This window comes from Echinops telfairi, unplaced genomic scaffold, assembly GCF_000313985.2.
Source record: "Echinops telfairi isolate 266 unplaced genomic scaffold, ASM31398v2 ScPeMD7_7410;HRSCAF=8448, whole genome shotgun sequence".
Classification (NCBI taxonomy): Eukaryota; Metazoa; Chordata; class Mammalia; order Afrosoricida; family Tenrecidae; genus Echinops; species Echinops telfairi.
The window spans coordinates 12,875,862-12,890,892 of NW_022111310.1; the positions used below are offsets into that span (position 1 = coordinate 12,875,862).

Below are 15,031 nucleotides of genomic sequence, written 5' to 3' on the forward strand. Positions count from 1 at the left end.
CAGAGTACTTACTTCTCCCTTGTAGGATGGATACAGGATTCTTCTTTTACTCCTGAAAACTTTCATTTTCCTCAAAGTGCATTTTACATCAGAAAAACATTCAAAAACTGAGTGACATTGGTAGCATTCCTTTAGCTATTGAATTACAAATAAGGCAAAAGTCTTTAACATTGTCCAACATTGCCGTCATACTTGGGCATGTTGAATTATGTATGATTGTTTGTTGGCTTTTGGAATCTTTATACCTGGCCTTGTGTTACCATTTTGTTGGCAGCTGGTAAAGCGTGTTTTTGTGCAGTTTACGAAGCTACCGACTGCACATTGACTCTCACTAGACTGGTTCTGTGAGGGCGGGCACTGTGTCCCAGGTCTCAATTCCCGAGAGCCTCGGGTGTAGCCAGGCGTGCAGACAGCAAGCACACACAATATCAATGTTTAGTTTTCATGGCCTTAGATCATTTTTATTTAGAAGACCCTTTGCAGAGATATAACCTGTTACAACTCTGATGACTGCCTCTTACAGGAAACTAAACATGGGCATCAATTAATTTCCCTTTTGATTACACAGGGGGCACAGTTTCTAACAGAACTCGCACCTCTGTGTAAGATTCACTGTGCAGATGGAGAAGAATACACTGTCTCTAGGTGAGTTATTTTCAACTACAATTTAAGAGAAAGAGGGAGGTCCTTTTATTTTTCTCACTAATACATGTGCGTCCATGTATGTGTTTTAAATAGCTGTGTTCGAGGACGGTTGATGGAAGTGAATGAAAACATTCTCCGTAAGCCGTCCATTCTGCAAGAGAAGGTAGGAAGCCAGGGAGGGATAGGGGAGGTATGATCCCACCTATAGCTTCTAGAGTACTTCTGATCAGAAGATAGTGTTGAATGCTGTTTCCTTTCCAGCCATCCACTGAAGGCTACATTGCAGTCGTCTTACCCAAATTTGAAGAAAGCAAGAGCATAACAGAAGGGCTCCTGACACAAGAGCAGTATGAAGAAGTGGTGGGGAAGCGCATTCGTGCCTCTACAGCTCCGTCGTGAGGATGGCGCTGGAGGCCGTCAGGGCTCTGAAGAAGGACCGCCCATGGATGCATGCTTCTCCACCGCCAGCCTGCTGCAGGGCAAGCCTGAGCCATCGTTTGCCAGCTGTCCCCTCCACCATTTCTAAGGAGCCTTGCTTCGACCTTTGTTTTCTACAGCTCAGACCCCCCCAACCCAGTTCTCTCTTCTTTCATGTCTTTGTTCTCACAGTTGACAAACCACCAAGACCTCTGGGTTTTATTTTTCTCCAAATGCAATGAGGGGAAAGTTCAAACACGAGTTTCACGTGGCAAAGAAAAGTTCTTTTACCCATCTTCCTAGCACGCAGAATACTGCATGTTGACACATTTGAATGTTTTAGCATCGTTCTGTTTTTGCCTCTTCTCCATCATTTTGAGATTTTAAAACATAAAAAACCTGCTGGCCTTTGATAACTCAATCTGCTTCAGTCTGGCACCACCAAAAAAATCTATTCTACCCCATGAGGGACAGTGCCTTTTGCCTCCTCACCCCGCTGGGTGGAGCGTGCCCCTTCTCTCCCCCTGCTGCAGGGATGGCTTTCCTCTGACACGCGGGGCCCCAAACGCTGACTTCTTACGAGAGGGACACGGGAAACGCTGTCTTAAAGTACTCTGCAATGTGTGGCAGCATCGCAGTGCCATGTTGGGTTGCTGGTTGTAACACAAACTTGGCAGTCCTTTGGTCTGGCGCTCTCCTTACGGCATCACCAGCAAAGCCTGCCTGAGGACACATCACCGAAGGGCAGATGCCTTTGAACATCATGTCACAATATTAAAAACAACTGTGGCTGGAGGTTAAGATACCTATTTATAGTGAATTGCAGAAAAAATAGTTTTCATTAAGGGCTAAAAAGCACACTTAAAGACGTGTTTTTAAATAAAAGAATTATTTAATACAGAAATCATGCTGTTCATTCTTTTTAGTTCTTAGGCTATTGAAATTCTACGTTATTCCTACCCTACCACGTTAACATTTTCCATAAGAAAACTCTCTTCAAATACGTAAAGGTATTTGTCAATAAGACCAAAATAAAAATGGTTAATTAACGAGAAAATACATACTTGTAAGGTGTGTGCCAGTGTAATTATCCCCAACTATGTCCACGAGACATGAGACAGGGAATTTATTCTAAAAGCACCTACATTGATGGTCAGAGGCGCCATGGAGTGGACTGCAACTCAGAGCAGCCCCATGCAGGGTTTCTGGGCGGCTCAGCCAGCCTCCTGCAGAGCAGCTGGTGGGTTTGAAGGGCCAGCTGTGGTTAGCGGGCTAATGCTCGCTCAACAGCACCCCGGCGTCCCATGACACTGATGGCACTAAGCTAAAAACCGGCTCATTCCCCTTTGGTATCACAATGATTATTGAAGAGGGATTGTTTTAGGACAAAGATACTGAAGCTGCTAAATGAATGATCTATTTTACATATAAAGCCACTTCACACTTCCCCGTTTCTAAAATAACACTGCTGGGAATAATACTGATAGTTTTGACTGCTTAAACATAAAGGTCATTACCGAGGCTGAATGAGAGGATGAGCAAGGTAGACTTGACTAACTCAAAATACACACCTGTAGATGCATTATCCCTGAGCCCTTTGAGGATCTAAAGGTTTAAAAACGAGGCTTCATTGTCTTTCAACTGCATTTTCTACGAACGTTTCAAAGGCCCCTTGTACGTACTAGTCTGTCTCTAAGGTGAGTCCACTAGAACCAGCTTGATACACCTTCACAGAATTCAAATGGAAATGAGATGATGTTTACTTGCTTCAAGTCCCGGTAGTGTCGTGGTTAAGCACTGGGCTGCTGACCACGAGGCCAGCAGGGGGACCCCATGAGCCACTCTTCTATACCAGTCGGGTCTTGTCCTTGCCAGGTGCTGTCCAGTCGGCTCCAGCCCACAGTGACCTCTATCACAAACACACCAGTTCCAACTCATTTAGGATCTTCCTCTTTTTCCACTCACTACCAAGCATGATGTCCTCTGCAGGGACTGGTCTCTCCAGATAACCTGTACAAACTGCATGAGACAAAGTCTCACCACCATCCTTGCCTTGAAGGAGCATTCTGGTTGTGTTTGTTCCAGAAGAAATCTGTTCTGTTGGCAGTCCACAGTACTGGCAGTATTCTTCACCAGCACTGTAATCCAAAGGCACCCCTTCTGCAGTTTTTCTCATTCATTGTCCACCTTTCACATACACAAGAGCCTAGAACATTGCACCAAGGATTTGTTGTTGTTTCCCATTAGGCAGTGCACTTGTTCCTTATTTGAGGATAGCAAAGGCTGTCGTGGACTGCCCTATGAGAATCCTTAAGAAGCCTTCCCATCCCCCTACAGTCCTTTGTTCCTTCAGACTTCTTTTGGTGCTCACAATTCAAGAAGTGCAGAATTCTTCAGGGAAAGGTTACTAAAGAAACCCACAACCCAAAGCCTACTGCCATCAAGTCAGTTCTAACTTAGTGAGCCTACAGAGGATTTCCAAGGCTGTAAGTCTTCACAGATGCAGACAACCTTAACTTTTCCACCAGTTGATGGGTTTGAACTGACAACCTTGCAGTTAGCACTCCAATACTTATCCGACAGCTCCATCAGAGCTCCTTAGGGAAGGGTTAGAGAGATGGAAACACTACCTTCAGATGTATATAGATCCAGATGGAGGATATGCCAAGAAACAACAGCTTCACATTTTGTTATTTTTGTTTAATAAAGGAGGCTATGATTTTGTAGCAATACATTTTTACTTGCTCTCATGGAAACATGATGTAACTGAAGTCCAAAACAAATTCACCGTATGATATGACAAAGAAACTCTAAACCAGATATTTCAAAGCACCCACCCCGTAACAAGAACAGCCATACATTTCATTATGAAAACATCTAAAGGAGCATGTTTATAGTGAACATTCCAAAACAAAACCACTTATATAAGATGAATGATTACTCGGAATTTATTTTAAACAGCTTCTTAGTTCCATAGTTCTCAGTCTTTTGCATCTTCCACTCCATCAACCACTACTAGAGGGAAAATTCAAAAAGTATTTTTTTAAGCCAGTCACATAGGCTTAGGAGTCCAGCTAGTATTCAGGGCAGGCCAGCCAGCTGTGCTAGAGCTACGAGCTAAAGGTCGGCATCTCTGGGAAGCTCCTCCAGGGGACCAGGCAGCACAGCCCATGGTTCTCGAGGGCCCTGCTGTGGACCACGGGGACCACCAGCAGGGATCATCATCGGACAGAAGGCGCAACAGGGGACCCTCTTCACAGTAGGTGGGCAGAGGGGTACGGAAAGCCCTGCAGTTGACGAGTGCACACCCGTGCTGTAGGGCAGGGCCGGCACGCGGCAGCTTGAGAGCCTGTGCTCCGAAGTAAAATGGAAAAAATTTAGTGATATTATTCAGATAATAGTGATTTCATTTGTTTGTAAAAATACACTTACGGCTCTTGAATAACTTCTAAATTGTTGTGAGGGGCAGGATTGGCTCTTCAGTCTCAAAAGTTTGCCAACCTCTGTTCTAGAGGATGGATGTAAAGAAAGGAGACTGCTAAGGTAGGCTTATGTCGAAGGTGAACATACTCAGAAAAGCATCTTTGGGCTACACGGTGGCGATATTTGGTGTGGCTTTGACAAAGCACTCTCAGAGGCAATGTCTCACTAAAATCACACTGCAGACACAGTAACAGCAACTACCAAAAAGCTTCACAATTGGTTTTCTGACAAGAAAATATTGTTTCCTTAATAAAGTTGTTGAAATTCTTGTGAAGGATCATTTTCTTTCTAAAAATGTCAGGTTTGCTGCAAGAAGTTCCAGAGATCGGATCCCAAAAGCTTCTCAAGTTTTACCTTCCGCGGTGTCTTTATTCGTAACTGAGGCCCATCTGGTTTCCACCTGAAGTTGGAAAGAGTGAAAATCAATTTTTGCTTCTCTCAAGAAAGAAAGAAAAAGATTTTGCTAAATCTGGGCCATTATTTACTTGTGCATTGTCCTTGTAACTAACTGAGATTTTAAAAAGTGAGTTTGAAATAGAACGCATCTCACCTTCTTCAGCAGTCTACAGCAGAGTGAGAGAAGCTGGATCAAGCTGCTCATCATGGACCTCGCCTTTGTGATGCACTTGTCCACCTGTAACGTCAGGTACAAATCAAGGTCTAAACGGGACATGCCACCAAGGGTATCAATGAGTTAGCTCTAAGATGGTAACATCTCCCCACTGTGGTTCATAGATGAGGTCATGTGGCTGACACAGCCCAAATTCCGTAAAGCAGGGTATGAAAGTCCTGCCTGTGCGGAATTGAAACCTTGTAGCCCAGCGCTCACAGGTTACATTTATGTGCAAGACGCTCACGGGTTTCATCAGCCTCCTACTCCTTGATGTCCATGACCGCAGCAGCACAATTCATGATTTCTGGAGTCCAGGCAGGCATGAGAAATGGAAATAAAAGTGTTCTGGTGTGGACATTAGGAGTACCTTACTCTGGGCGAGGGAGGTGGTTGGAAGTCAGCCTGATAAGAACAGATGTGTGGAAGTTTCCTGAGTATCTACCTGAAGAACCCACCCTCTCTTTTACCTTTAGAAACACTTTATTCGGCAACGGTGTCTTCGTTATTGTTTGCAATTGGTGGCACACAGGAATTAGCTTGTTTATTTCCAGGAGAAGCATAAGCTTGTCATCATCTTTCAGCTGAAATATGATTTAGGAACTTAAACAAAATTCCACCTTTTAGAGCTTAAAAACCTTTGTAACTTAGTAATATATAAACACGATGCCACCGTCAACACCGGCAGACGGAAGTGCATTACCTGTTTGGAGAAAGCTTGTACACTTGATGCAAACCTCAAGCCCTCTGTAGCGAAAGCCTGGTGGGAAGGAAAAGCATCACAGTTCAGTAAGGAGTATACTCATTAATAATTTTTCTAAGAGTATTTTAACAATAGAACCACAGCATAAAACAACCTGTTGAACTCCTCAACTTTTTGTAGTATCTAGGAAAAGGCAAGAATGTCACTGCTCTCAGATTTCCTGGACCTGATGTAGAATGGCCCGTACGAGCGGCTCCTACGGAAGGTCACAGACAGAGGGGGCTCCCCCTAAGTCACACACACTGAGCCCAGGGGTCCATGGAGCTCACTCCCAACAGTCCCCATGAGAAAGGCTGCTGAGTCTCAGAGCTTGAAGTCAAAAGGGGGAGAACGTTCCTGTTTCCAAATGAGCAAGGAAATCTTGCCACCTAAACATGTTTCTGAAATAGCCAGGTCAGAGTGCCAACTCAGACTGCTTCATACATGACATTCGTGTTATAACTTCCTGGCAAGGAGAACAATATGGTGAGGAAGAATAGAAAAATAAGGCTGGGCAGACCACAAGATATTTTAAAAGATTGTTTTTAAATGGTGTGCAGAATATTTTGGTATGAGAGATAGCAGGTATTACAGATTGAATTATGCTACTCAAAAAACTATGTTGAAGTCCTAATGCCTGGTACCGTGGAGCCTGATAAACGGACAATCAATGATTCCAAAGACTTCCCAGGCGGATGAAAGCATCCTATCACTAGATGCACATCTTTTACACCTTCTTACCTCTAGTTGAAGAGTTAAATCCTGGGAAGTTCTCAGTGGCCCCTCTCCTCTGAAATAAAATTAGTAATTAAAAACATAAGAAAAAGTTACTGCCTGGATATTGGTTTTATAGTTTTAAAATTTTAGCGCAGTTTCTGTTCTGAAAGATCCACAATTTGGGGGAACAATATGGATCAGACTAATCAATCACATTGAATAGACTAATAATATTAAACAGAGATTTTATTTTTTCAGCAATTGTAATATATAACATTACTTCTTTGGATACTTTTTTTTAGCTGATATAGACATGTTCATTTTGTAATATACAAAAAGTTAAAAAATCCCGAGTTATACTTGTCCTCTTTAACATTTTCTTTATATGGGAGGACTTCAAAACTTCATGGGAAAATTCCATTATCTTTTCATTCCATTTTCCCATTAACTTTGTGAGCCCCCCTTCCCCCCCCACCCCCGCCCTCAAATGTGCTTCAAAAATACATGCGATTTTATAATGTGCCTTACTCATAAGACCTTTGTCATGCAGAAGAGGATCAAAAGTCAGGCAACGCCCATCTCTAATTCTATTTTCACAAGGAGGCCTAGTGCACAGTGGAGAAACACAGGGCTGCTAAGGAATAGGCTGGGGACTTACATGTGCCCAGTGCTCAACAAGAGAAAGATGAATCTGCTCTTCTCGAGATGAACGGCCTGGGCAACCCTACAGTAGGGCTGTTCTACTTTGCCGCCATGAGTCAGAATCGAACCAAGGGCACACACAATAACACAATCTCCACTCTGGTAAGAACTAACTCAATTGTTTAACTTTGATGGGACATATCATATCGGCTTCAATTCTGAATCAATAAAATAATCATAATAATAGTTGTGCTATTACTGAAGATTAGCTAATAGCACATTGAAAATGACCAAGAATTAAGAAGTCTACAAAAGAAAATAAAGCTACAGTAAGTCCCCAGTTATGAACATCCAACTTCTAGACACTTCTTACTAGTTCTCTAGATCGATATAATTTTGCCCTCACTTCAAATCGATTAAGAAGCCCTGGTTCCATAGTGGTAGGCTGAGTTACAGCCTCAGAAACTCACAAGGACGGTTTGACCTTGTCTTATAGGATCACTATGAGTTAGAATCAAGTAATGGCAGGGAGTTTCATTTTGTTTTCTGAATCGACTGAAGCAACCCTTACTGGAAACAGAGTTTTCAGCACAGTCACCTTCACGTAGTGCATGTGCAGCTGTCACTGCCTTTGCTCGCAGTACGAGCTAAAGAAGAGCGGTATGTACTTGTTCTGACTCAGCTACAGATTTGACTTGAAGACACATGGAGACTTAGACATTTAGGAAGAGATTTCGTTTGCGACCCAGGCATTAAGTGCCAACACACACACACACACACACACACACACAAAGAGCCATTACAAAGAAGGAAAAAGGAAGCAGTAAAGTAGGCATGAATCAGAAGATGAGGAATCTAGAAGGAATAAACCTATGAACAGCTGTGAGACTCCAACATTCTCCCTCCAGAATGCTCATCTCAAGAGTAGAAGAAAGCATCACGGAGAAAGGGAACCTTAGCCCACAAGTGCTTCTCCCTCCTCCGCCCCTCCTCCCACATGAAAGAGTCCCCACTACCAAAGCACCCTGGCTCCTGCTTCGAGAGTAGCCCTTCTTTTCTCCTTTTCTCTGGGAGTTATAGCTGCCTTGGGGAGATACCTCTTATTTTATAGAGTCAGATTATAACACTTTCCAGTTCTAGGTATAAATCTACAGATACAAATTACATTCTCTAATATCTGCTTTATCGATGACAAATGGGACTAATCCCACATGCCTTATTCTTTTGCTTCTTTTTCAATCTGTGCAGAACTGCCCTGAAAAACCAGTGCTGATTACTGAGTCCCACAGTCTATACCATTTGTAGAGACCCTAACTACTTTAATCCAGGTTAAATCATTAAAAAACTGAATTACATCTCAGAATATGGAAACAACTATAGGCATGTAAGTAATCTTTTCAAAATCAAAATTATGAGGAGATAAGGCAGAAAACTTTGGAAATAAAATATTTTCAAGGTTTCCTAAACTGGAAAAGGTAAATTTCAGGAAATCAATAAATCCTAAATTCTCTCCTTGAAAAAAATTGAGAATAGATTATTGTGTAAATAAAAGAAAATTATTTAGTAAAGGAGGATTGATGGTGAAAATGAAGTAAAAGAGTGGAACGGAATAATTCAAAAGGCAGCTCGAGAAGACAAACTAGTGAAATATCTACTAGAGTTAGAAAGCCAAAATAGAAAAACATGCTCAGCATGTCTCAAGCTAAAGGAACAAAAGGAAAAAGGACAAGCCTCAAAAGTTACAGAATTTTATGGACATGAGGGCTAAGGGACTCCTGACTCGAACCACTGTATCTTCAATCGCCTCATATGCCTGTAAAAGTTGGACACTGAATAAGGAAGATGGGAGAAAAATTGATGCAGTGCCATTATCTGCTAAAAGGATTACAAATCTGTCTTCGGGGAAGTACGGCCGGAGTGCTCCTTAGAAGCATGGGATGATGAGACCTACCCGCAGAGACCAGTCCCTGGAAAAGGGCAGTGAAAAAGAGGAAGAGTCTCTACAAGATGTTCTGACACAATGGCTGCAACAATGGCTCAAACATAACAGTTGTGAGGATGGTCTAAGACCAGGAAATGTTAATTTGGTTGTATATAGGGTCACTGTGAATTTTCACTGATTTCAGCAGCATCTTAACAAGAATGTACAGAACACTGAATGATGCAGAAAGCATCAAAAGATTAAAAGAATATACAATTACTGGTTCCAAAATGAATTGGCTGGCATTCAACCATGCTATGTGTATTGACTTCAACAAGGCAATTTGATCAAGAGTCTTGTAGTATGGACAAGACGGAGGCTGCAGGTCAGGTGATAATAAAGTTAGGAAAATGCTTTGATACTGAATGAATGCTCAGAGCTCTATTTTTTTATCTTTGGCAAGTATACAAAGGGCATGCTTCTTAAACTTAGTGATGCTGGCTGGGGGAGAGAACTGGCATGCGAGAAGCAGGATTCAAAATTATTTCAAATTGATGGAAAGAATGGGCACAAACCCATTCTAAAGAATTATAAATCTAATGCTAATGAAATGCCTTCATGGTTCATTCATTAAATAATTCTCATTTGAACCACCAACCACTAGGTTAGTAATCTCACACAAATCATTTGTACCATCCAGGGACCCTAAAGTGTTGTAAGAACTACTTTTAACCCTTTTACTACACATTTGATGTTTAAACGATCAGTCATTTAACATAACAGTTTTTCTTTATACCAGATAGTATTATACTAACTGAAAAAGCTCAAAGTGTAACTCTCTTTACCTGGTAAATAAATATAGGGAATAGGCCATTCTGGACATATTCCGTCCATAGCGAACAATCTCATTCTCCTGATCTTCCCACTTCTCAATTTCACAGTCTGCGTCGGAGGTGAGCAAACCGAGTTTAAGCCCAAGCTTTGCTATCCTGGCTTGCTCCTACAAAGCACACATTTTAATCACAACGACTTGGTCATTAACTGATTGAAAAGGAATGTTAGCTATGAGATTATTACAGAGGAAAAGGCCTTACCTCAGAGTCTGGTTTGTCTGACTTTAATGATTTCAGGTTAGCATTATTCTTCTGTGACAATAAAAAGATTAAAAGCAGTGCATTTACTTATGAACAAACTTAGTAATACAAACATAACTAACATTATTGCTAATAATTGAAAACAAAACCTAACTCGATTCTGACTCATAGTGACCCTACAGGGCAGTACAGAATTGCCCCTGGGGTTTTCTGAGACTAAACTCTTCACAGAGATAAAAAGCCTCATCTTTCTCCCTAGGAATGGCTGATGATTTCGAACTGCTGATCTTTCCATTAGCAGCCCAACTGGTAATCACTATGCCACCAGGGCTCTGTATTGTGATGGAGCAATATGTTAAGTGGTTTAAATCAAATAACCAATTAAAAATAATCTCTACCAATCTGCGGTTAAGGAGCTCCGTGGCACTCTGGGTTAGGCATTGGGCTACCCAACTGCCAGGCTGGCGGAGATGAGTTTTGGAAACCCTGGGAAGCAGTTCCTCTCTGTCCTACAGGCTTGCTATGAGCCGGCATTGCCAGGATCACAGTGAGGGAGGTGATGCGAGTTTAATTCTGAACAGGTATTAGAAATGGGAAAACTGGGCCAGGAAAAACAGGCCAGGGTCTTGTCCTGCAAACGTGCCCTTCTTTTTCACACTGTTCTCCTTTCAGCGGGGCCCCAGGGGCTGACAGGCTTCTTCTATGCAGTATTCAAGTCCAAGTATTCCATCCTCAAACCTTCTCTAGCCTTCTGTTGCAGTACGATTATAAAGTTTGAATGATTGACAAGGAAAGGGAATATTAAACATGGGCATTATGTGTAATTGTCCATGTTTTCTCATGTATGATGCTAGGATTCAATTCCTTTAACCAATCTGTCCGTGGAAGGCTAAATCTCAGCACACAGTCCATTGAAAGGAGCCCTGGCAGCACAATGGCTAAGTGCTCCAAGGTGGCACTGTGGGGAAAAGCCAGGGCAAGCTGTTCCCATAGAGAGCACAACCCAGGAAAGCCTCTGGAGCGAACAGTACAGCCAGAGCTTCCTGAAAGGACAGCACCCGTCGAGGTCTGGCGGAGGTCCCCACAGTGGGAGTTCCAGCCTGGGTGTTGGTAGAAGCAAAGGGGTCGGGAGATACACAAAGCCTTTTTTTTTTTAAAGAAACATCTCTGTAAATTATAGCTACATACGCTGAGTACATCATCATACACATGCATAGAAGCATGAAACGAACCCAAAGCCATTGCCCCTGAGTTGATTCCAACTCACGGTGACAACAGAGGCCGAGTAGAGCTGTCCCGTAGGATCTGGAAGGCTGCGGTCTTTGTGGACAAACCCTGGCAGCACAGTGGTTAAAGCAACCAGCTGCCAACCGCAAGACTGGCGGTTTGTCGCACCAGCCACTCTGCAGGAGAAAGACCACAGCCTTGGAAAGTGGGGCTGCTCGACTGTTGTACAGGGTCAGAACCAACCAGACGGCAGTGGGCTTTTATGAAAGCAAACTGTCCCATCTTTCTCCCATGATGGTGGGCTTGAACCACCCACCTTTCGGCTAGCTGCCAAATGTGTAGCCCCTGCACCACCAGGGCTCTCCCAAACAGTACAAATTATAATAAAGCAAACACACGTGCTCATTTTGCTTAGAAACAGATCATCTTCAATACCACTGTGTTGGCAGACAGGGGGCTTCAAAATGCTGATGGAAAAGTTTCATTGTCTAACTCCATTTCCCCACAAGATTGCTAGAGCCTCCTGGTCTGTATCGAAATATTTTTCAGTTCCCTTATGGTTTTCCGACCAACCACTATTGCAGTCTCACTGTAGAACAAAACCCCTTCGGGCCTCTCCCAGGGAGCTAAGAGCTTACATAGCATGGTGCTTTTGAGATCTTCTAATGATAGTAACTACAGGAGAAACAGTTCATAAAACAGATATAGGGAAACTATTATCTCACTATCACCCAACTATCAATATCAGCTGCCTCTGTGTTGATTAGAAAACATAGTAAAATGGTCAGTGACCTCTACGTGGGTCCTCCCTCTATGATTACATTCAAGTAAGATAATGTTTATCTTCTTCCTTGGCCCAGTAGACTACATTAAAACATATAAGAAAGTTAGGAATGCCCTCAACATTTTTAGTGTTTTATTTTATTTTATTTAGAATGTCATACCTCACCTTATTCTTTTAAGTTACACTGTTTTCACTTTTTTATTTTGACTTTTACAAACTAATTATTATTAAACTGTGTAATGGAACCTAACAGGAGAAATCTTGAAACCATCTAAGTAAGACACCTTATTAATGGAACCAAACTTGCCATCTAGTGGACACTGTTGAACAATGCAGTCAGAGGCAAAACATTTCAGCCTCTTGATAGGAACAGTACCAGACCCCAGCTTTGCTTCCTGGCCACTCTAAAACAAACTCACTGCCGTCTGGTTGATTCCACCATGCTCCCCGAGGCGAGGAGCCCTGGTGATGTAGTGGTTACACACTGGGCTATGATCCATAAGGCTGGCGGTTCTAAACCACCAGATGCTCCTAGGACCAGTGCCTTGCATATGCATGGCATACTTTGATTCGTGCATAAAGTAGTATGGAAGTTTTCATCGGCAGAAAATAGTTCTGTGAATTAGACCCAAGAGAACAGCAACCCAGAGGAGGCCTGGCCTCAGATTATGACTTCTTAACTAATCACAGTCTGTTTCCTAGCTCCTCAACTCTCCAAACCAAACACAAATAATCAGTGCATGCTTTAGAGCCAGGCTGCTGCTGAAAATAATGCGCCTCTCACTGTCCCAACTTGGTTCCAGAGGGGCGATTATCTGAAGTGGGGGGAACTAGCAATAGATAAGTAATAATATAATTGGAATTCTGAATAAAAATATTCTGTAATGGATAAAACTCTTCTACTTACCATTGACTTTGGAAGTGAAAGGTAGCCATACTTCTCCCCTACAAATAACACACATAACTTGAAACAAATTTTCCACTTAATATATTTTCTCTTATTTATATATTACTTTAAAAATTATTTTTAAATACAAATGTTATGAATACATCCATTTTGATACTTCAGTCTTCCACATCATTCACTGATAAGGTATGCTTTGATTAGTGAATGGGATTGCAGCTGTCCTCATCAGCTGCATCTCTAAGGTGGAAGGACAGAACTGCCTTCCTGACTCCCAACTTCACTCCCAATGAATTCCTTTGACAGTCACCTGCCTCGAATGAAACCGGATTCCTCCCTCATCTAAGTCAGTACCATGCTTCCTTCCTTTTCTGCAAGCACCAGGGCAAGTCTGTCACAGCTAACCGCATCATGCTTTCTCCCAGACAGGGAGGACAACCCTGGTGTGGAAGGTGTGGAGGTGAATGAAAGCAACTAACCAGTCTCTTGGCTGTGAACTACAGCACAAGAAACACAAACCATGAAAAGTAAGGAGGTGTGTGTAAGTCCCACTTTATCTTCCTTCCCCTGTGACTTTTCTAGCTCCAGATTGTCCATTTATAAAGGCAGGCTACAGTGGTAATATATATATATATTTTTTTTGGTAACTAGTTTGTGCATCTAAAGTAGAATGACTCCTGATCAGATGTGAACAGTAACTGTGTCTTGATATTTTTAAAAAGGAGAATGCTCAGCTACATTAGGTTGCACCACATGAAATTGTTGATCACAAGGATCTACATATAACCCCCTCCCTGGGGGACAGACAACAGAAAAGTGGGTAAAGGGAGACACCAGTCAGTGTAAGACATGAAAAAATAATAACAATTTATAAATAATTATCAAGGGTTTGTGAGGGAGGGAGTAGAGAAAAATTGAGCTGATACCAAGGACTCAAGTAGAAAGAAAATGTTTTGAAAATGATGATGGCAAAAATGTACAAATGTGCTTGACACAATGGATCGATATATTGTGATAAAAGCCGTATGAGCCCCCAATAAATTGATTTTACAAAAAGAGAATGCTCAGCTATATTAAGTTGCACCACGTGAAATTGTTGATATTTGAGATAGCTAAGGTTTATTGTGCCGACCTGGCTGATAAACACGTGGGATTAATTGAAGGGCGGAGAGCTGATGGTCGGATCAGAGTGCAATTGCTTTAGCCAGTTCCCTGCTTCCAGTGGCAAGGCTCACTTCCTGCAAGACATCTCTGAGGAGAAGCCACATGGACTGAACCTGATGCAGCCCTGGGTACTGGAGCAGGCACGTGGAGACCCCTGCCAGTACTGAGATGCTTACATGCTCACTGATTCAGCTTTCCTCCTGCAGTCGGCATCATTGAGTGTGCTTTGTGAGATTGAGGAGGACCTTTTGGATTGGTGTCGGACATATGGGCTAATGTTGGACTTATGGGCTTAGACAGCACGGGGTTGGGATGCTTTCTTAATGTACACTTACACTTTATATAAAACTCTCTCGTACATATGAGTTTCTCCAGATTTGTTTCTCTAATGTATCCAGACTAACACAATACTCAAACATTTTGAAATACACAGAGCAATTTCATACAGTCCAACTTAACAGAAATTTAAGAGCATCCATCCTAATATTATTTCTTATAGAATGACCATTATATGAACATAGTGAAATTGTTCACAGCAGACTGGGAATCTCATTTAGAATTGTGCTGTTAAGTATAGAACCTTCTAATTGTGGGTAACAGCTGAGTAATTCAAATTGTGGAAGGGAGCCTAAATTAGGCTAGTATGCATTGAAATGTGCTGCAAATATAAACGGTACTCAG

General features: G+C 42.2%; 2 protein-coding genes across 2 annotated transcripts in view; one reads left to right on the plus strand and one right to left on the minus strand.

Moving 5' to 3' along the window:
• Positions 1-1,966, plus strand: part of ABITRAM (actin binding transcription modulator) — a 6,703-nt gene extending 4,737 nt beyond the window's left edge. Inside the window, exons 4-6 of the mRNA XM_004711048.2 lie at positions 569-645; positions 739-808; positions 907-1,966. Of these exons, the coding sequence (XP_004711105.1) occupies positions 569-645; positions 739-808; positions 907-1,044 (285 nt within the window). The 3' untranslated portion in view covers positions 1,045-1,966. The remainder of the gene's footprint in view (positions 1-568; positions 646-738; positions 809-906) is intronic.
• Positions 1,967-3,741: 1,775 nt separating this feature from the next.
• The window catches only part of CTNNAL1 (catenin alpha like 1), a 46,885-nt gene continuing 35,595 nt past the window's right edge, over positions 3,742-15,031 (minus strand). Inside the window, exons 12-19 of the mRNA XM_013006823.2 lie at positions 13,190-13,227; positions 10,272-10,322; positions 10,023-10,177; positions 6,639-6,687; positions 5,859-5,915; positions 5,626-5,739; positions 5,096-5,179; positions 3,742-4,945 (exon numbers count right to left, since the gene is read on the minus strand). Coding sequence (XP_012862277.2) covers positions 4,889-4,945; positions 5,096-5,179; positions 5,626-5,739; positions 5,859-5,915; positions 6,639-6,687; positions 10,023-10,177; positions 10,272-10,322; positions 13,190-13,227 — 605 coding nt within the window. The 3' untranslated portion in view covers positions 3,742-4,888. The remainder of the gene's footprint in view (positions 4,946-5,095; positions 5,180-5,625; positions 5,740-5,858; positions 5,916-6,638; positions 6,688-10,022; positions 10,178-10,271; positions 10,323-13,189; positions 13,228-15,031) is intronic.